The sequence below is a fragment of the Notolepis coatsorum genome (genome assembly GCF_963971535.1).
Source record: "Notolepis coatsorum genome assembly, chromosome: 8".
Classification (NCBI taxonomy): Eukaryota; Metazoa; Chordata; class Actinopteri; order Aulopiformes; family Paralepididae; genus Notolepis; species Notolepis coatsorum.
In genome coordinates, this window is record NC_140172.1 from 91,783,305 (window position 1) to 91,804,878 (window position 21,574).

Below are 21,574 nucleotides of genomic sequence, written 5' to 3' on the forward strand. Positions count from 1 at the left end.
GTAATTGAAAACTATCTCAATGAGTTCACCCACGGAAAGGTTGTTGGCACATTAGTTCCACACGGACATTATTCGTTGCTGCACTTGCTTCCACAAGAAGGCTCCGTTTAGTAGCAGATGCTCTGTTGTTGTGATTTTTGCACAATAAATATTCAACATTCTCTTTTGAGACTCCGCCTCAGACTCTTATCATTTGGCACTAAAAGCTAAACATTGTCGCCGATATGGCTGTCCGCAACATGTCATTAATTGTGTACGCGACGTGCAATTGTGCAATGACGACGTTACCGTGAGCTAGGTTAGCTAGCATCAGAGCTACCGGTATATGGAAAAACTAACGTTACTGGTGACATTGTGATTTAACTTGGAATACTCCTTTGCCAACCTGCTGTACTTTGCTTGCAGGTCTGCAGCCATTATTGTTGGATTATGAATAGCCCCAACTTTAGCCAAGGTAACGTTATGGCTAAACCTTTAACGTTAGTTAATGCTAGCTTTCAGTTAGCTGTTCAGCTAATGCTAATAACATCAGAACTCCCCGTCAACAGCGCTCTGCCGGGACGATGGCATTTTAAGAAAGTATCTGCTCTGCTGTTAAAATGGCAATTGACACTTTAATTCACGGTCGATTAAGCACACGTTTGTTTTATAATGCTCACTCAGCGAGTAGGGTATATCTACAGAGCCCAACGTCCGCAGTGTTGCTGATAAATTACGTCATATGGTATCGGAGCGCAACATACCGATACCGATACCAGCATTTTAGGCAGTATCGGCGGCACTCTAGTCAAAACGAATGCACTTTACATGGTGCACCCAATGGTGCTTTATCTGAAGTGAAGACATCTTTTCCACTTCAAGTGTCAAGTGTTTATATACAGAATACATTATTATGCAATGCTTTTTTATAACGTGTGTGCCGAGTATGGGTTGAACACATGGTGCACTTGCTAAATGTAATGCACACAACTAACAGTACATGAATGGTTATATATTGTATGTCGTTTTTGCTAATTTATATATTGTATATATTTCCAGGTCAAAACGAATGCTCTTTACATGTGAGTTCTGAGGCACAAACTCAATGGCGTTTTATCTGAAGTGAAGACATCTTTTCCACTGCATCAAGTGTCAAGTGTTTATTATATACAGAATACATTATATAATTCAATGCTTTTTTATAACTTGTGTGCCGAGTGAACCTATGGTGCACTTGCTAAATGTAATGCACACAAGCTAACAGTACATGAATGGTTATATATTGTATGTCGTTTTTGCTCATTTATATATTGTGTGTATATATATATATATATATATATATATATATATATATATATATATATATATATTTCCAGGTCAAAACGAATGTTGTTTACATGCGTGTTCTGAGGCACAAACTCAATGACGTTTTATCTGAAGTAAATACATTTCCAAGTGTCAAGTGTTTATTATATACAGAATACAATGCAATGCTTTTTTATAACTTGTGTGTCTTAGATTAGAATATACAGAATACATTATAATGCAATGCAAAAATAAGATAAGATATTCCTTTATTGATCCCCTTGGGGAAATTCAGGCATCATAGCAGCATAGGAAAGGGGGGGGGGGTACAGGTAGTGTCAGAATACCTGTCGGACGACTACACCATGATACGCAGGTAAATTCATCACAAACAGCTGAGTATGGGTTATATATTGTATACTGTCAAAAATGTTGTTGTAGTTGTCGTAGTTGTTAGGGTCAAATCGTAATTTAGGTAGTTTCTGCTCATTTCTATATTGCATATAGATATTTCTATATTGTATACATTGCATATATATATATGCAATTATACAATATAGAAATGAGCAAATAACGACAACCACCTATTGTTTATGATTTATGAAATGCAGTAAAGCTTATATGGACATTTTGGTAAATGGCTGCTTTTTATATAGATATTTTGATTTATGTTGAATATGCCTATATATAGTATTGCTATGTAGCCCCTTTCGTGACTGCGTGTAGCCTGGGGCTGTACCGCAGTCACTCTCACGTAGACCGCAACCAGTGTCATAATAAGGTACCAAGCGTGGACGGGGGGCTCGCAGTGGGTCAAAAATATATCAGATATGAATTTCAAAGATACCCAGCGTACAAAAGTGGTACTCACAGAGCGAGCCGTGTATTTCCGTCTGTAATGCCTGGACCTGGCAGCGAAATGCCTGGTGCGCATGCGCGGTGACCCCAATGGCGGAAATACGCGGTTCGCTCTGTGAGAACCACTCGTGGAATAACAATGTTTTAAACTGTTTATTAGCAACTCCGAGCTTCCAGACCACACTGTAAAGATGTGTTAAACCCATATTGTACGCTGGGTATCTTTGAAATTCATATCTGATATATTTTTGACCCACCGCAAGCCCCTCGTCCACGTTTGGTACCTTATTATGACACTGGTTGCGGTCTACGTGAGAGTGACTGCGGTACAGCCCCAGGCTACACGCAGTCACGAAAGGGGCTAATTGCTATGTTGAGATATGTATGCAGTAAGTGTGTGACATTGAGGCTATATATATATACAGTAATTGTAAAAATAAATATAGGCATACAACGTAATCGATAAAAATATCCCTATATAATATCGGTTGCATTTAATGAATGATAAACAACACTATGTGGTGTGTGTACAGTGTGTGAAATTATGCACTTGGAATAGTGTGTTTATGATTTATGAAATACAGTAAATCTTATGGACATTTTGGTAAATGGCTGCTTTTTATATAGATATTTTGATTTACGTTGAATATGCCTATATATAGTATTGCTATGTTGAGATATGTATGCAGTAAGTTTGTGACATTGAGGCTATATATATACAGTAATTGTAAAAATAAATAGGCATACAACATAATCGATAACAATATCCCTATATAATATCTGTTGCATTTCATGAATGATAAACAACACTATGTGGTGTGTGTACAGTGTGTGAAATTATGCACTTGGAATAGTGTGTCTCAGACGAGAAAATATGATTTGCGCTCCCCGCAGAAAACCCTTCATATCTCCGCTTCCAGGAAATCCGCTTCGATTTCGGCTAGTGTTTACCTTTTTTGGCGTGGAATTGTGAACGAACGACGGCATGTATAAACAAACGGCTTTTGGCGTATTGTACAGCAACTCGTCTTTTGTCAAATGAGCCCAACCATTTCCACATAGCTAAAATATAGAAAGCGCTCCGCGGAAATCATGAAATATCGCTAAATGCCGGCACTCAAGGGGGTAATTACGGCACCCCCTGGTGGATCTGAAAGTGTTAAAACCAATTTCCGACAATTAGTTACACTTTGATTCAGAACAATTTGATCATGGATGAACACAACTTTCAATGTGAATGGTTGATTTGAATTTCAATTACTTTTTAAGCACCTTGTTAAAAATTTTGCTGTTTAAGGAATTCCAAGACTTGATTTTTTTGGTAAAAAATCGAGCACTTTAAGCACTTCAAGGACCTTGTGCGAACCGAACCCTGAACTCATCAAATCATTCTGAAGTAGATTTGAAGCAGAGGGAGCAACATACATTAACACATTGGGTGCCAATGACGAGAAATCTCGTTATTTAATCGTTATTTCTTTTATTAGCGGTATCCATTCATTTTTCATCCATCCAGCCTCACGTTATCATTGGGACTGGCTCTGACCTCGAAAAGGGCAAATACTGCCCCCTATCGTCTCCCAGATGGTATTGCGATCGATATTTGGAATGGCGATCAGGAATTGGAATAATCTTTTTGCAGAACATCTGAACTGAGGTAAGGAATCTATTTTACCAGTATTGGGTTAATCAGAGTTTTTTTCACAGCGTTCACAATATGTCCCCTATGTGTGTATGTGTGTATATGATGTTAGCGCTGACCAGGTCATGGATAATCGATTTTTCAGCCCGCTTCTCTAGCGTGCATAAGTGCACATATACTATCGATAATCTAGCGTTTATTTGAAAACGATTCATAAATACGTGTTTTGTGTATTCCACTAAAGAGCTATTATCGTGGATTTTTCTGGAATCACTAGAAATCTTCAAAACTATACTCGTATTCAAAACGGTATAAAACGGAAATGTACTGATGAAAAAACTATCCGTTTCGTACATGTTGACTGCAAGCAAGTCATTGATAAGCGACGGGCGTATTAGACACACATCATTTAAGATATAGTTCATGCGTTCGCAAATGTGCTCGCCCTCTCATTGATTAGAGTGGTGGCATCCAAGCGATAAATCGTGCTGGCAACCAAAGTGTTAAAAGCAGGGGTGTAAGAAGTACCCAGAAATTATACTTAAGAGTGAAAGTATGGGTACCGTCTCAAAATCATACTCAAGTCAAAGTCTGAGTATTTGGCTAAAAACACACTTGAGTCAAAGTAAAAAAGTTTCTACTTTTAAATATACTTAAGTACTAACAAGTTAAAGTAAAAAAAAAAAGTCTGACTGTCTATTCTTCTGATAGCAGGTGTTTAATCAAAGATCCCCGCTTTCTAGTCTTGCACAAGGACCAATCAGCATGGGTATGGATTGGGCGGGTTCATTTTCCATTGATGGGGATTTGATTGGCTGTTTTTAAATAAAGTGCGGCCACAGGATTAATAGCATTAACATTAGTTCGGCCAGAGAAAGAAATATACTAATTGTTGGACCTGTGAGATTTGTACTTTGTAGGTCGGCATTTTAAATGTAAATGACAAATGGCTGCTTTTTTACATAGCGCTTTTTTACATCAATTTGTTACTCACATTTTTACCCATTCACTCACACATTCACACACCGACAGCGGTGGCAACCATGCAAGGTGCCAACCTGCTCATCGGGAGCAATTAGGAGTTAAGTGTCTTGCTCAAGGACACATCGACACGCTGCCCGGGAGGAGCGGGAATCGAACCGGGAACCTCCGGATTGCCAGACAACTGCTCTACCTCTCGAGCCACTGTCGCCCCAAATGTAAGAAGTAAAATGTATGTTTTTTTTCTCTGAAATGTAATTGAGTAAAAGTACAAGTATACAAACTAGTAATAATACTTGAGTAAAGTACAAATACCCAAAAACAGTACTTAAGTATTGTAACGAAGTATTGTAACACCCTTGATTAAAAGCCCCTTTCCCCAATTCAGTACAGCAGGGATCGGCAATAGGCGGCCCGCGGGCCGACATTGGCCCGCCAGCAATAATTTCTGGCCCGTCAGATTATTTTGAGAATATGATATTTATTTTACGCGCGGGAAATATTCACTCGGGACGCCAGGGTGTCTTTTATTGTGAAGCTGTATCTATCTACCGGTAGTCATCAAAAGCATGTCTGTCACTATAGCCAATTGAAATGCTAGAAATGGTCACGTGGACTGGGAGAACCAATGGAATAGTCCCACCGGGCCACGTGTATATTTCCCTAACGCACTTTCACTTCCGCGTTCGAGATGGAGCGAGTAACAAAATGTGTTAAAAAAACAAAAATAAACATCTTTGGATAGCTTCTTATATAAAGCTTCTTTTAATAAACAGGAGCCATACTTAAAATACGGGTTTATCGCAACAGGTCGGTGATTCTTGCGTGCCGAGCCGACGTCCTCTCTGCATAATATGTGGCGACAACAACAACAACAACGAGGAAATTATGACAACTGTGTTCAAGTTGGCAGATAAAGTAGCTGCATTCAACGCCAATCTGGAATTGGAGGGCGGCGAGTGGATATGTGACATGTTTCAAACATTAGCAGGGATTTTGGAGGACTTAACAACAAACAAGGTATGGTGAGTCGTGTTTTCATGCATTCTGTCTTCTGATCTGTTCATCACGCGCCGCGGTGATCTGCAACAGCTGATCTGCTGTTCATGAATGAATGAATGAAAACTTTATTTAACAGATTGCAGAATGGGTACAATACAGTACGGCGCAATACACACAATTGTTAAGGGGGTGCAGACCAGAGAAAAATGTTTGTCTTTTTTCACTATATTAAATTAGCCATTGTTTTTGATCCTGGCCCGCCAAGCAATGGCGTGGGGAAAATCTGGCCCGTGGCCAAACCTAATTGCCGACCCCTGCAGTACAGGCTTTAGGGACTGGTAGCGAGAGAAATCCTTAATTTCCCCCCCATTACCTACTTCCTCCATCTATGACTCACACACCGATGGCGGAGGCAACCATGCAAGGTGCCGATCTGCTCATCAGGAGCAATTAGGGGTTAAGTGTCTTGCTCAAGGATAGTTTTGACACGGAGGAGCAGGAATCTAACTGGGAACCTTTCTATTAGACCAGTGGTTCTCAACTGGTCTAGCCTCGGGACCCAACATTTTCCTTAGTCATTAAGTCGTGACCCCAAATTTTTAACCACTATGATTTATTTCAATTTTTTTTTGCAGTAATACACAATCTTTCATGCACTGTTAAAAACATTAATAAACACAAAAAGTGCAACAAAAGTGCAACTAGGGCTAAAAACCCAATGAAATAAAATAATAATAAATAATATATGCTTCTTAGCAGATTTCTTAGCTTAACATAACAAGTTTGGGGGAACTGCGGTTGCAACAAAAGTGCAGCTAGGGCTAAAAACCCAATGAAATAAAATAAAATAATAATAATAATAATAATAATAATAATAATAATAATAATAATAATAATAATAATAATAATAATAAATAATAAATAATAAATAATATATGCTTTTTAGCAAACTTCTTAGATTAACATAACAGACCTACAGTAAATTTGGGGAAACTAATGGGATAACTGGGGTTGCAACAAAAGTGCAACTAGGGCTAAAAACACAATGAAATAAAATAATAATAATAATAAATAATATATCCTTCTTAGCAGACTTCTTAGCTTAACATCCCAGGGAACTAATGGGATAACTGGGGATGTTGTTTGCTCCTGACAAGAGTCTCAGGGCGCGTTCACACCTACCCTGTTTGGTCCACTTTAAGTGGACCATGGTCCCTTTAGATCAATAGTCCGTTTCGTTTGTACAGGTGTGAACACAAACCGAACTATTTTGAGGACCAAACAACCGAACCATGGTCCTCTTGAAAAGTTGGGACTCGGTTTGTTTCAAAGTGGACCATGGTGCGTTTGCTGTTGATGTGAACACGATCAAACTTTATATAGTACCTAATGTAGAGCAAATTAGTGACAGACGCCTAGTGGTGGCTGGCGCGCGACCCAACTTGACAGCGCCAAGTGACAGCTTGCGCGCGACCCAACTCAAATGAATGACGGGCGCGCGGACAGTCTCTCTCTTTCTTTCTCTCTCTCTCTCTCCTCTCTAGACTCGCGCTGCGCGCGGACAATCTCTCTTCCTCTCTCTCTCTACTCTAGACTCGCGCCGCGCGCGGACAGTCTCTCTCTTCCTCTCTCTCTCTCTCTCTCTCTAGTCGACTTGCGCCGTGCTCGTAATAGTATCTGTCTCATTGCGCTGTCGGCAACTGTTTACGTTTGTGAGTGCTATAGTGCAATAGATGAACGACTTGGCGACTGTATGTTCTTTGTTTACAAATTAGATCCGCACCAAAAAGGGTAGTGTGAACGCAGACCAAAATCAAACAATGTATAATTTTCACATTTGGTCCACCAGAAAGTCCGGACTATCCGCGGATAGTCCGGACTATCTGCGGACTTTCAGGTGTGAACACGCCCTCAAAGTCTGGGGTGATGGTAGACAAAGCAACTCTGAGGTCATGCTCAATGTCCAATCTGTTCCTCTGCTTTGTCTTCAGCTGGACCAGAGCTGAGAAGCCACTTTCACAAAGATAGGTAGTGCAAAAAAAAAAAGTTAAAATATATACCGTACTTTTCGGACTATAAGCCGCGGCTTTTTCCCCCATTTTTCGACCCTGCGGCTTATATAACGGTGCGGCTTATATGTGGACAAAACCCGAAAATCGAAATATTGCTTTTTTTACTGCATTGAAATGTTATTTATCTGTTACCTTATTTGCTTAATACAACTTGTAAATGAGTTAATTCTTGTTATTTGTCCGACAGTATTGTGTCCCAATGGGAGTCATTCTCTGTAGAGGTGGGAGTCATTCTCTGTAGAGGTGGGAACTTAAAGCTCAATATAAGATTGCACCACCACCCACAGAATCGAGAAAGAGCCATCAATCTGTCAATCCTTTCCGTGTCCGGGCCGGGTGAGGTTTCCCATGTTGAGTCAAATTAAGCCGCAGGCTCCACTCCTTACATATGGTAATTAAACATTAAAACACATGCGGCTTATAGTCCAGTGCGGCTTATATATGTACACATCATTCAATTTAGCTGCTGCGGTTTATAGTCAGGTGCGGCTTATAGTGCGAAAAGTACGGTATATATATATTTTTTTTTTACACACATCCGCGACCCACTCAAAATGGCCCCGTGACCCACTTTTGGGTCGTGACCCACCAGTTGAGAAACACTGTATTAAACGACGCTCTACCTCCTCAGCCACTGTTACACAAGGCTCTTGCTATTTAATTTTTACTACTGGATAAATTCCGATACAGAATCCTATATTGGTATCAATGCATTCATAGTGAAAATATTAAGTTATGCATTCGACAAAATAAACAATTTATTTGCCACTTGCCTTGTGGTGGGCGACTGTTGCCCTGTCGTGCCACCGGGGGGCGCTGATGTGTCTATGTCATCCACAGGAGAGGTGCACACTGGTTCGCTGGAGGCAAACTCCATGGCGTACTGGAGGACATCTGCCAGAGGAAACCTCTTGGGGCCTGAGCCGTAACTCACATACCTGGGGGGAAGGGAGAGGGAGAGAGCCAGAAAAGGGTGAGAGAGAGGCAGATGTAGCGGCACGGTGGTGTAGTGGTTAACACTGTCGCCTCACAGCAAGAAGGTCCAGGGTTCGATTCCCGCTTGGGGACCAGGTTTCCATGATGCCAGGTAGGGGTGGACGGTATAAACGGTATACGGTATAAACGGTATGAATTTGCTCTACGGTATGGATTTTTACTATACCGTGTAACCGGTAGGGCAGCTCTAAAATAGCAATGACGTCATGTAACCACAGCGCGACTATTTCAATCGCATTTGCCCCTAAAAATAGATCGAATTAGTCATAGATAATAGATATGTGCAAACTGGAAAAAGTTATTTAGGAGGCTTCGCGCAGTGGGCGCACTGGGCGTGTCAACACGCAATTGTCATTTCATAATAAACACATATCACCGCGGCACACAGCAAGTTTCAATTTCAGTTCCTGGCATTTTTAACCAGTGGAGAAAGGTAAGAGATCGTACCTATCGTTTTTCTTATATGAATTATTCTACGTTAATAAAACATACCTGGTGATCAACTACAGTTTGCTGTAAACATTATGATATGTGTGTAGTGTTATGATAACGACGGGAGGACGGCTGCTGCAGCAGTGGATTTGCGAAATAGCATGCAGCTGCAGAGCCGCAGAGCCAGTGGCTCTTTCAGGTCTGGTCACAGGCCCGCTCAACAGCGCCCCCCCACCAAACGGCTGAACGACCTGAAAGAGCCACTGGCTCTGCGGCTCTGCAGCTACATATGCTTCTAGCAAAATCCAGCCCTGCTGTTTGCAATGGGAGCAGCACGGAGTCTCGACTCGGGACTTATTTTATTTGGAATATAATGACTTTATACGCAAAAGTAGCCTAGTTTTAAGTTAAAATATTATAAATCTACATGCCTTGAGTATGTCATTCTTTATATAGCCTGCCTATCAGGCAAAAAAAATTATTCTAACGGAAACACTGATACCGTGATATATACCGTTACCGTCTATGCTTCAAATTATACCGTGATATAAATTTTAGACCATACCGTCCACCCCTAATGCCAGGTACCCAGGTGGGGTATCTCCCAGGCCTTTCTGTGTGGAGTTTGCATGTTCTCCCCGTGCTCGCAAGGGTTTCCCCCCCGATAAGATAAACCCAATGGAAAAACATGCACAACAACAGATCGCTAACGCTGTGGCGTCCTTGACAAAGACGGGCAGGAGCACTTGGATTGGTCCCCGGGCGCGGCCCTCGCAGACGCCTGTCTGCTCCCGGATGCCCTTGGGGGGAAGGACGACGGGATGGGTTAAGCACAGAGACTAATCTCATCGGCGATCGTACAAAGACAATGCATGCGTGTGTGTTCCGGTGTGTGTGTCAGGGTTAAAAAAAAATAAATAAAAAATCAAGGGCTTTTTTTGCCCCCCTTAATTGATTTTCGGGGGCTTTTTTTTGTATTTCGGGGGCACAACATTTTTATAATGAAAATTAACACTTTGAGTGCCGGGACCCGTCTTTAGACGTCTTTGCTGGCCATGCTAAAGTTGCCGGAGGACGCGTTACGTCGTCCTTATATCAATATTTCAAAAATCTGCGATCGGATTCATATGTCCCCTCCATGAGATCCACCAGCAGGACCCACTGAGCTCTCTGGCGGTTCAGGAGCGCCATCTGGTGGCCGATCGGCGCAATCGCCAAACAGGATGTTGAATAGAGGTTGTCATGACGACCGTAGTACTTCCGGGCGCTCGCTATAGTTCATGGGACTCTGGCTCGTCACGCTACACGGTGATCGATTGGCAATAACTCGATAAACAACATGATTTGGACGTATATACCATTATACAAGCTGGAGATGGACCGGGTAAAAATATATCCCATAATGATAAGATTTCTACTCGACGATGATCGCCCAACGGCGCGCGGAGACTGGGGTGAGTTTCAGCGTGTAACGTTACCGTCTTCGATACTAACTGCTATTATCAACATTTGACCCACATTAGATGATTGGTATAACGCTGCCCACGGAATTATAAATGCCCCCTCGCCCATCCGGTCAACATCAGATGACGTGTAGTAACTTCTAGAAGTACGTCTAGTTGGAATTTTTTATATCGCGCTGATTGCCATCAAACTGTATTTCATCATCAATATAATGCATTTGGGGCTATATATCACATTCTGGAGAAAGCTGCAGAAAGAGATGAAAACATACTTATACATTAGACCATACTTTACTATGAATATGTGAATGAAAAAGTTTAACGTTGCTACACAATGAACAATACATATAGGACTTTGAATGGGCCCTAATAATGGCAATGTAGCAATAGAATTTAAAAAGTTATAGCCCTGCAAAGAAGGGGACTTTCTCCATAGACAAATAGCGCTGGCAATCTATGGTATATCATGAATTTAACCTTAGGCAGCCAAAGTGTTAACATAAAGATTATAAAACATTGTTGACACTTTTTTTTTACAGTCTTCGTCCCTATGTTTGATAACGTAATGTTAATGTATCCATATATAGGGCTCTATGCTAATCTTTTTCCCAAGGAGCACATGTGCTCCTAAATAAAATGTTAATAAATAAAATCTAAATACAAATTTAGGAGCACACAAAGAAATTTAAGAGCACAGTGACAATTGTTCAACTAACACACACACACACACAATGTGTGACATGGCTTGGTTTCATGTTTTGAGGTACCTTCAATTATCTGTAAATAATACATACTCTATCTAAATAGATTAAATATGATTGTCCCTGTGGGCAAGTTGTGTTGTTGTCTTAGTTGATATATCTACAAATAGCAGACGATTATTTCATAATACAAGTTTTGAATGGACGTTTGGATTAAAATCATCCCGAAGACAGCACTGGAACGTTTGTGAGTATAGGCTCTGGCCAGATCTATCAATGAGATACCGATACGTTGCACGCTCAGCGCTGTGGAATGAAGGAAATGCGCATCGGGATCAGATTTGGATGTTATTCTTTGAAGTTGTGTTACAAATGGAACGGTCTTTCCCCGCTGAACACAAGTTACTTAACGTTACACAGGTCGCGCTATGCAGATGCTTAGCTTGCTAACGTTAAGATAGCAGTGTAACTTAATGTTACACTATGCATGCTTGATGAAAGCAGAGCTCTCCGTCTGTCTGCGTTCGCACCTCTCAAGTACCCTGTAACACGCAGCGGGCCCCGCCTCCCTCCCTCCTTGCAACAAACCTTGCATTCCACCCAAAAACTGAATTTCAGTCCAGTTTCTGAACTATTAACAGCGGAGCCGTTTTGTAATCTTCACTCGTCTCGCACACTGCAAGTAAATGATTTTTCCGGTTCGCACACACACATATTATTAGGGGCAAATACGAGGGAAATGCTCGCACTGTAGAGCATATATATAATTATATATATAATTAGTAAACTGTCGGGAGCTTTTCTTGCTCCCCTTAACTGATTTTCGAGGGCATTTGGTAAATTTTCGAGGGCATTTTTGCCCCAAGCCCCCGTTAATTTCTAACCCTGGTGTGTGCGCTAACCGTGTGTGCTAGCCGCTAAAACATTGAGGATAATTGCATGCCAATTAAAGACCTCTGAACAGGTCCTGCATTATTATTATATATAGCGAGAGAGAGAGAGAGAGAGAGAGAGAGAGAGAGAGAGAGAGAGAGAGAGAGAGAGGCAGAGGTAGAGAGAGAGATATGTAGAGAGAGAGAGAGGCAAAGAGGAGAGAGATATGTAGAGAGATAAAGAGATGTAGAGGAGAGAGAGAGAGAGAGATAGATGTAGAGAGAGGAGGTAGAGATAGAGAGAGCAAGAGAGAGAGAGGCAGAGGTAGAGATAGAGAACGAGAGAGCAAGAAAATGGTGAGAGGTAGAGATAGTGAGACAGAAAGAGACAGGGAGAGTATGAGACGGGATGAGAGAGAAAGAGGATGAGAGAGAAAGGGGGATTCACGTTAGATCAATCGTTGCCACATTTTGGTACCTTGAGAGCTGATAGATTAACACTTTAATTTTCCAAAAACGACTTAAGTCGTTCAGTGCCAAAAACAACTTTTCTGTCGTTTCTGGGTCGATTTTTTCGATATTTTATTCATTATCCACCCAGGGAGCCTGTTGATACCATATGGAATGAGTCTGAGGTCCCCAACGTGCAATAACGGCTGCATCCCGCTAGACGGCGGTATCGAGCACCCTTTCTAACCTTGTATCTTCCCCTGTGGGAATTTTGGGATAATAGCGTATAAAGGCAAGAAAGGCAACATCTATAGTGGAATCGATGTGTAGGGCTATAACTCAGCATTTCATGAATTACCCTAGACCGCTCTAAAACCATACTTATATTCACCACGGTATAACACTAACATATGGATGGAAAAATGTATTCTTTTTCACATATTGAACGATAGATAGGTGATGTCAAATGGGCCATAGTATTGTATCCATAGCTATAATATAGAATATAGTTATAGCTCTACAAACAAGGTGACTGATCCCTATCTATTTAGTGGTGGCGTCACAACAGACGGCTTCGTCTAATGGCTGGCACTCAAAAGTGTTAAGACCCGCCCAGTTAGAAAACAAACCCAATTTCAATGACGCGCAATTGTCATTTCATAATAGACACAGACCAGTGCGGACTAGGGCTGTCCCCGACTAAGGATTTGTATAGTCGACTTGTAGTCGACTAAATTAGCCATAATAGTCTACTATGAAAAAAAAAAAATATATATATATATATTTTTTTCCCCCAATTTGGGCTGTGGGGGTGCTTAATGTCTGAAGGAGTCGACGGAAGGCTTCTTGTTCTCTGCGGAAGCATGCAATTGGTCCACTGATGGATACATCTTGATATTTGTCTAGTCTAGTGTGTTCATTAGATGGGTGAAATCCTCTTTCAGTGCCTCTGTGCCTGTTTTCTTAGGCAGTTAGCCTCTGGTATGCGTGCCATTAGCATTAGCCACGCTTCTAGGCCTCTTTTATTTTGGAAAGAATGATAAAAAAAACGATTTACAAAAAAACAAAAAATAAAATAAAAATGTATAATTTATATATATAATATTTTTTTTTTCATTCGACTAAGAGGTTGGCAGTCGACTACGGCTCCTTTCGATCGATTAGTCGACTATTCGACTAATAGGGGTCAGCCCTAGTGCGGACCTTCAATTTTCGTTCGACAGCCCTGTGACAACTCCTCTCGTGAGTCGTGCTGTTTCTATGTGCAGTGAAAACTCCTTCCAATATTGAGGAAAAGGGAAGTGCTGAGTGGGTCTCTTTGGAGAGACCAGATGAGGTCAGAGGAAGTTGATAGTATTTACTGAGGATGGCCAGATAATGTTGACATTTAAACGTAAAAAATAATACTCATGCTACATAAAAAAGAATGGTTGTAGAGGAACGGTTTGGGAGAGGGAGGGAGGGAGGGGTTTTAGTTTGTCTGGTGTGAAATTGGGAAGTTTAGCCTTAGTTTACAGAGAGAGTGAAGTACCGAAAAAAGGTTAGATTCCCAGGTACCGGTTCCCAACCCTACTTTACTGGCTGAATCAACAGGTGTAGTACAGGGTGTAGTAGTACAGGGTGTAGTAGTACAGGGTGTAGTACAAGGTGTAGTACAGGGTGTAGTACTGTACAGGGTGTAGTAGTACAGGGTGTAGTACAGGGTGTAGTAGTACAGGGTGTAGTACAAGGTGTAGTACAAGGTGTAGTACAGGGTGTAGTAGTACAGGGTGTAATAGTACAGGGTGTTAGTAGTACAGGGTGTAGTAGTACAGGGTGTTAGTAGTACAGGGTGTAGTAGTACAGGGTGGTGTAGTACAGGGTGTAGTAGTACAGGGTGTAGTACAGGGTGTAGTACAGGGTGTAGTAGTACAGGGTGTAGTACAGGGTGTAGTAGTACAGGGTGTAGTAGTACAGGGTGCAGTAGTACAGGGTGCAGTAGTACAGGGTGTAGTAGTACAGGGTGTAGTACAGGGTGGTGTAGTACAGGGTGTAGTAGTACAGGGTGTAGTACAGGGTGTAATACAGGGTGTAGTAGTAGTACCTCTCCAGCCGCTGTTGGAGCAGAGTCAGGTGCTCCTTAAGCCTCCTGATCTCCTCCCTTTTGATTCTGGTGATATCTCTGTTCCTGTCCATGTACCTGGTAATACACACATACACCACAGCATGAGCTCAGGGTTATGTGTGCTTCATTCGTTCAATTAATTTAAAAACCAGGGTTCCCACAAACGTTGCAAAATGAAATTTAAGGACTTCAATTACTTTTCCAAGCACTATTTTCCATTTTAAAAGGGCATTTAAAAGGATACAATTCACTTTTAAATGCAGTTTTTTTATTGAAAAAATAAATCTTGATTCAGAACTATTTTATCATGGATGAAAAAAACATTCAATGCGAATGGTTGATTTTAATTTCAATTACTTTTTAAGCACCTTGTTAAAAAATAATTGGCCGTTTTCAAGGAATTCCAGGCCTTGACTTTTTTTTGGTCAAAAATCTAGCACTTTAACCCTTTCACTGCCACACAACAGCAGGTTAACCCTTTCACTGCCACACTACAGAAGGTTAACCCTTTACTATCACACTACCGACGGTAACCAAAGTCGACTATACAAATCCTTAGTCGGGGACAGGAGTAATATTTTGTGATAATGTCTGAACCAGAATTAAAACCTGATTTGGGCGCAAGAGCCTCGTAAAACCAGAGCCCCATTCATTGTCTCTGGAGCAGCCCCAGATTTGACATCCCAGTTTGTAGGATTCAGAGAGGGCTCTCTCAGATTTCTAGCTTCTAGGAGAGTGGTGCGTGTTCACAAATACAGACTCAAGTGTCCTCAACATATGTGAATTCAATTCAATTAGTTATTCCCCTTTTATCTCCACACCATAATGCCACTTTAAGATATAAAGCATGTTAACCTCAAGCCCTAGCCATATTTTCTGAAAATTTGCCTAAAAGTACATACCCAAGTAAATGGAAGATTGCTCCACTTCTACAAGGTCCATGTTGCATGTTCTTTGTATCTAGGGACATCTATGGACCTCAGGGAATGTATTCCCAGTGTCAGAAATATTGTGTCTGTTATGCCTGAGTAAATTGTAATGAACCATGGGGGATATAAATTATTATTAGTTTTTTCATCTTTGACGGTGAATAACACCATGCTAACATTGACCAAAAGTTAAACTGAGCTCTGGCTCATTCAGCACCTTCCTGAGATCAAGTGTACTAAAAATCTAAGCAAATGAACAAAGGGAAGATGATTTACAGGTTTTTTGTAGATACAGTACAGAATTTTGCCATCCAGACATATGCAATTTGAAATATGAATATAGAATATCAGGCCTATAAATGGATCGGGCCAAATCTCCTCTTTCCAATAGCAGAGTTAAATCTGGATTTTAGTACCACCAGGTGCCCATTACAGCAAAAATAGTTTTGTATAATGTCCATAGCTCCGCCTTCTTTTTCCGGATTGCGGCGCAGTTTTTTTTCTAGATGTTCACAGAAGGGTAAAGAAACAATATATGTTGTATTTTATAGCAGAGTTAAATCTGGATTTTAGTACCACCAGGTGCCCATTACAGCAAAAATAGTTTTGTATAATGTCCATAGCTCCGCCTTCTTTTTCCGGATTGCGGCGCAGTTTTTTTTCTAGACGTTCACAGAAGGGTAAAGAAACAATAGTTGTATTTTATGGCAATAACGTTGAGGTTTGTTTGACCCGTGAGATATTAACACTTTAATCGCCAAAAACACTGGGACACATGCTTATTCTGCCAAAGACGCTGGACCACGTCTTTGATATCAATATTTCAAAAATCTGTGATCGAAATCATATTTCTCCCCCGGAGACCTGAGATCTACTGTTGAGCCCCTCTCAACTCTCCAACGGTTCAAGAGCGCCATCTGGTGGCCGATCGGCGGATCGCCCAAACAGGAAGTGATGCGCCGGATGTGGTGCTCTCCCATATTTTGTCCGGGCACTCGCTATCGTTAGCGGGACTCCATCTTGATACACTGGACATCGATCGGTTGCAAATAACTCGATAAACAACATGATTTGGACGTATATACTATTATACAACCTGGAAATGGATCGCATATTTGTACATCCCATAATAGGAAAATGTTCCACGGTCATCGCCCAACGGCGCGAGGAAGCTACGGTGAGTTTCAACGTTATTTTTCAATGTGTTCGATACTAACTGCTCTAATGATCATATCACCCACACTAGATGAATCATATAACGTTGGCCAGGGAATTATAAACGACCCCCCCCCCCCCCATCCGGTCATCATCAGATCATACGTAGTAACTTCTAGAAGCATGTCCATTTGAAATTTTTTATCTCGCGCAGATTCCTATCAAACTGTATTTCATCATCAATATAATGCATTTGGAGCTATAAATCACTTTCTGGAGAAAGCTGCAGAAAACGATAAAAACATACTTTAGACCGTATTTTAGTATGAATATGTGAATGAAAAAGTATAACGTTGCTACACCCTGAGCAATAGATATAGGACGTTGAATGGGCCATAGTAATGTCAATTTAGCAATACAATTTAAAAAGTTATAGCCCTGCAAAGAAGGGGAACTTCTCCATATTAAATAGGGCTGGCGGAGGATGGTAAATTATGAATTTAAGCATGGCGATCAAAGTGTTAATACGAAAATCACATCAATATTTGGAAGAGAAAAATGGTTGTACTTCCGTTTATTATTATATTTATATTTATTTATTGCTTATTACCGTTGGCTGCGGTGGCTGGTGTGAGCTGGGGTAGTGTAGTTTTATGAAATTTAGATGTCCATCGAAAGCCCTGGGTCTCCCATTTCTTAGGACTACAATGATTTCATGAGTGCTTCTTCTCGCGTCTAAATCGTCCGTTTTCCCGTGCAATGCGCAGATATTTTTATAAGCTCATATTTCACTAATAACACTTAAAATTAGGGCTGGGCGATTCTTGCTCAAATGTGAATCACGATTTTTCTCTCTAAGAATTGAGATCACGATTCTCTCACACGATTCTTATTTTTTCAATAAAATCATTTATTGCACTCTCTTTTTTTTTCTTATTGGTCTTTTTCCCCCTCCATTTTCCTCCGATTTTCTCCCATCCCAATGTTAGTCGTATGCCAATTCCCAGTCCCTTCCTGGTCGCTGCGCTTTACCCCCCACAGTCAGATCATTTGGGAGAGTGGAGGCTACCACGTGCTTCCTCCGACACACGTCCAGCCAATCACCGCTTCTTTTCACCTGGCAGCGCGGATTCTCATTGAGAGGGCTTAGCAGGCGCCCCGACCGAACTGTAGGAGTCGCTGTTTACAACGACCCGGACCCACCCCGCCAGCTTCTCCCACCCTCTGATACAGCCAATTGTATCAGTGCAGACGGCCAGCCAAGCTGGTGACAACCCCGGAGCTGTGAGCTGGATTCGAACAGGTGAACCAAGCTCACAGCTCCGGGGCTGGTGACGAACGCAATCTCTGCTCGACCACCTAACCGCTATTGCACTCTTTCTTAACACATTGACCGCCACAGCAAGGGGTGCTAATACCCCATTAATTGCCAGGTCTTTTTTCAATGGATATAGTTTTAGACTGGCATTTGCGAGTGCTTAAAATATATCTTATATTATATCTATGGGTCTAATAACGCCGTCGGGTCTCAGTGAGCTGCTTCTAGTCAACATTGCAGAGACAGATTGTTTTTTTATTCGTACATTTCCGCTTTATACCGTTTTGAATAGAGTATGGTTTGGGTGTTTTTCAGTAATTCCAGGAAAAGGCGAGAAAAATGCATTTTTACTGTAATCCAGTCCACTGATTATCTAATCATCCTGAAATCAACGCTAGATTATCACTATTATGTCTCCTCATCCATACATGAAATGACCGTCGTAGCGGGGCGCCCCCCCCACCCCCAAACTCGTTATTGGCGCTATTCGATTGGCGGCCAGAATGTATATATATTAGTGCTGTCAGGCGATTAAAAGAATTGATCTAATTAATTACAGGATTTGTAATTAATTAATCTAATTAAAAATAGATTCATAAAAGGGAGACAGGGATTTCACAATGTCAGACGGGTCATCAACATCCTATACAACCAAAAAGGAGAGAGGGACACAGGTCTTCTCTCGCTCGATGTGGAGAAGGCCTTCGATAGGGTGGAATGGGCTTATCTTTTTGATGTTATTGATCGATTTGGATTTGGAAATTACTTTTGTAACTGGATCAAATTACTACACCTAAACTCTGTAGCTGAGATACTAACAAACTCTAGGCGCGGCCAAACACATATACTATCACTTTATGCAGAAGACCTGATCCTGTACCTGTCCGATCCCCATGTTTCCATCCCGAAGGCACTGGATATTATCTCAAACTTTGGCAAGTTCTCAGGATACAAAATTAACGTCTCTAAGAGCCTGTTGTTTCCGGTTAATGATTTAGCTCGAAAGATGTTGTTCGGGGCATACCCACTGTTGTGAAGGATCAGATTAAACCGAATATGTATATTTATTTATATATATATATTTAATTGTATTTGTATATCGTTTGATATCCCCTGTATATTCCTTGTACAATATGCATTGAATATCCCCGTTTCTACTAAACAGCCCATAATAGTTTCATTCTACCATTGGACTAGAACCTGGCGCCAGGTTGCCATACCCCTAGGTTCAAGTTCAATCGTGCCGCCTAACATGTCGAGGCAGCCCCCGGTTCCGCGCAGTAATATGCCGGGCGAAATACGTGTGGTACTATTTGTTCATAGCGCATATATATATGACGCTCGTAAAGTAGAACTTTCTTTTTAGTCCAGTTCTTTACCCTCCAACAGAGTGACAGACGCAAAAGCCTCCCCACGAAGCACGTGCGGTGTAGTAGGGCCTACTTGGCCCAGAATAGGCATTGAGATATCGTGTAGATTAATAGTTGAATGGTCATAGTTTGGCACCATACCGTCGAGTTGGACGTATTCTATTAAGCTAATAATAGTCTATTTATGTATGGTGCATCGTTCGGTTCGAGTTCTACAGTTATCAGTACCCCCATCGTTCCTGACGTTATCTGGACGCTTATCCAGGCTGGTCAGACCCCTAGTGGTGATTGCATCCGAGGAGCTCCGGGTCAAGAGCGACTGGACCTGTATATTGGATTACTCTACCCGACGACGGCGAGCCTTCCACGGCTCTTGGATTATGCTTTATGTGCTTTGATTATTCCATGGATAAAGGCCAACACTGTCGAGTGTTGGAATTACCCCCCGGAGAGGACTACAGGTGAGGCGGCGCTCTACACGTGAGGTCGCACCACGTCTCTCCGTTGTGGACCGGCAGATACCGTTCCACAGAGGGTCCAGCTGTGTTCGTCTACGGCCCGAGGTTCTGTGGGCACTGGGTCTAAGACTTTGGATTCTCCCAAGACACCGTCGGCCAGATGGGATACCGCCAGCGACTTCTCTAACCCCCCCCCTCCTACTGTCTTACAACCAGCGGGACCCCCCCCCCCCCCTTAGTGTATCCAGCTATAATTATTTAAGTACTATCGCTATCGTTTCCTAAATATTCCAGGTTGTATACTTACTCCCTGCGCAACCAGAGATTGGACATTCAATGTTGATTTACCTACGAATACTCATTTGCCATAAAAGTGCATACTTAACATTTCAAATCATAAATGTAATTAAGTGAATATTGTGTACACCCTTTGCTGTATTAAATATTCGATTTGGTCCATTTGTGTTGGTTCGTTTCATCAGGTGGGAAAGTGTTCATCATACTTATATCTTGTACTGGGTGGCCAGAAGTTAAAGTACATGAGGTAGTGGTATTAAATATCATATCTAACAATACAGTCAGGGAATTGTACCCCTCAGCTACACCCACTGAAGATAATATCTGAGTCTTTTACATACCTGGGAGTGACTGTGACACGCAAGTATAGGGATTTATTTAAGCTAAACCTTAAACCAGCCCTGGATAAGGCTAAACAAGATCTTGCTCGCTGGGCAACACTTCCCCTATCACTAGCCGGCAGGATTAACTCAATTAAGATGACAATTATGCCCAGGTTCCTATTTTTGTTTCAAACAGTGCCCGTCTTTATCCCAAAATCCTTTTTCAAATAATTAGACACATTTATTACAACCTTTATCTGGAATAAGACCACCCAGCGTATTAGAAGGGCATTCCTGGAAAGACCGAAAGAGGATGGAGGATTAGCACTCCCAAATTTTCTACAATTCTATTGGGCGGCAAACATCCATAAATTGACATATTGGATGGCTGCATCACATGGGGGAGGCGGAATGGTGTGTGTAGCTGAGGGGTACAATTCCCTGACTGTATTGTTAGATATGATATTTAATACCACTACCTCATGTACTTTAACTTCTGGCCACCCAGTACAAGATATAAGTATGATGAACACTTTCCCACCTGATGAAACGAACCAACACAAATGGACCAAATCGAATATTTTATACAGCAAAGGGTGTACACAATATTCACTTAATTACATTTATGATTTGAAATGGTAAGTATGCACTTTTATGGCAAATGAGTATTCGTAGGTAAATCAACATTGAATGTCCAATCTCTGGTTGCGCAGGGAGTAAGTATACAACCTAGAATATTTAGGAAACGATAGCGATAGTACTTAAATAATTATAGCTGGATACACTAAGGGGGGGGGGGGGTCCCGCTGGTTGTAAGACAGTAGGAGGGGGGGGTTAGAGAAGTCGCTGGCGGTATCCCATCTGGCC

The 21,574-nt window shown here is 41.5% G+C and overlaps 1 protein-coding gene across 3 annotated transcripts in view; it reads right to left on the reverse strand.

Moving 5' to 3' along the window:
* Positions 1-21,574, reverse strand: part of usp25 (ubiquitin specific peptidase 25) — a 189,758-nt gene that overhangs the window by 80,369 nt on the left and 87,815 nt on the right. For all 3 annotated transcript variants that reach the window (XM_084320122.1, XM_084320123.1, XM_084320121.1), the window contains exons 12-13: positions 14,837-14,932; positions 8,613-8,777 (exon numbers count right to left, since the gene is read on the reverse strand). In XM_084320122.1, the coding sequence (XP_084176248.1) occupies positions 8,613-8,777; positions 14,837-14,932 (261 nt within the window). The remainder of the gene's footprint in view (positions 1-8,612; positions 8,778-14,836; positions 14,933-21,574) is intronic.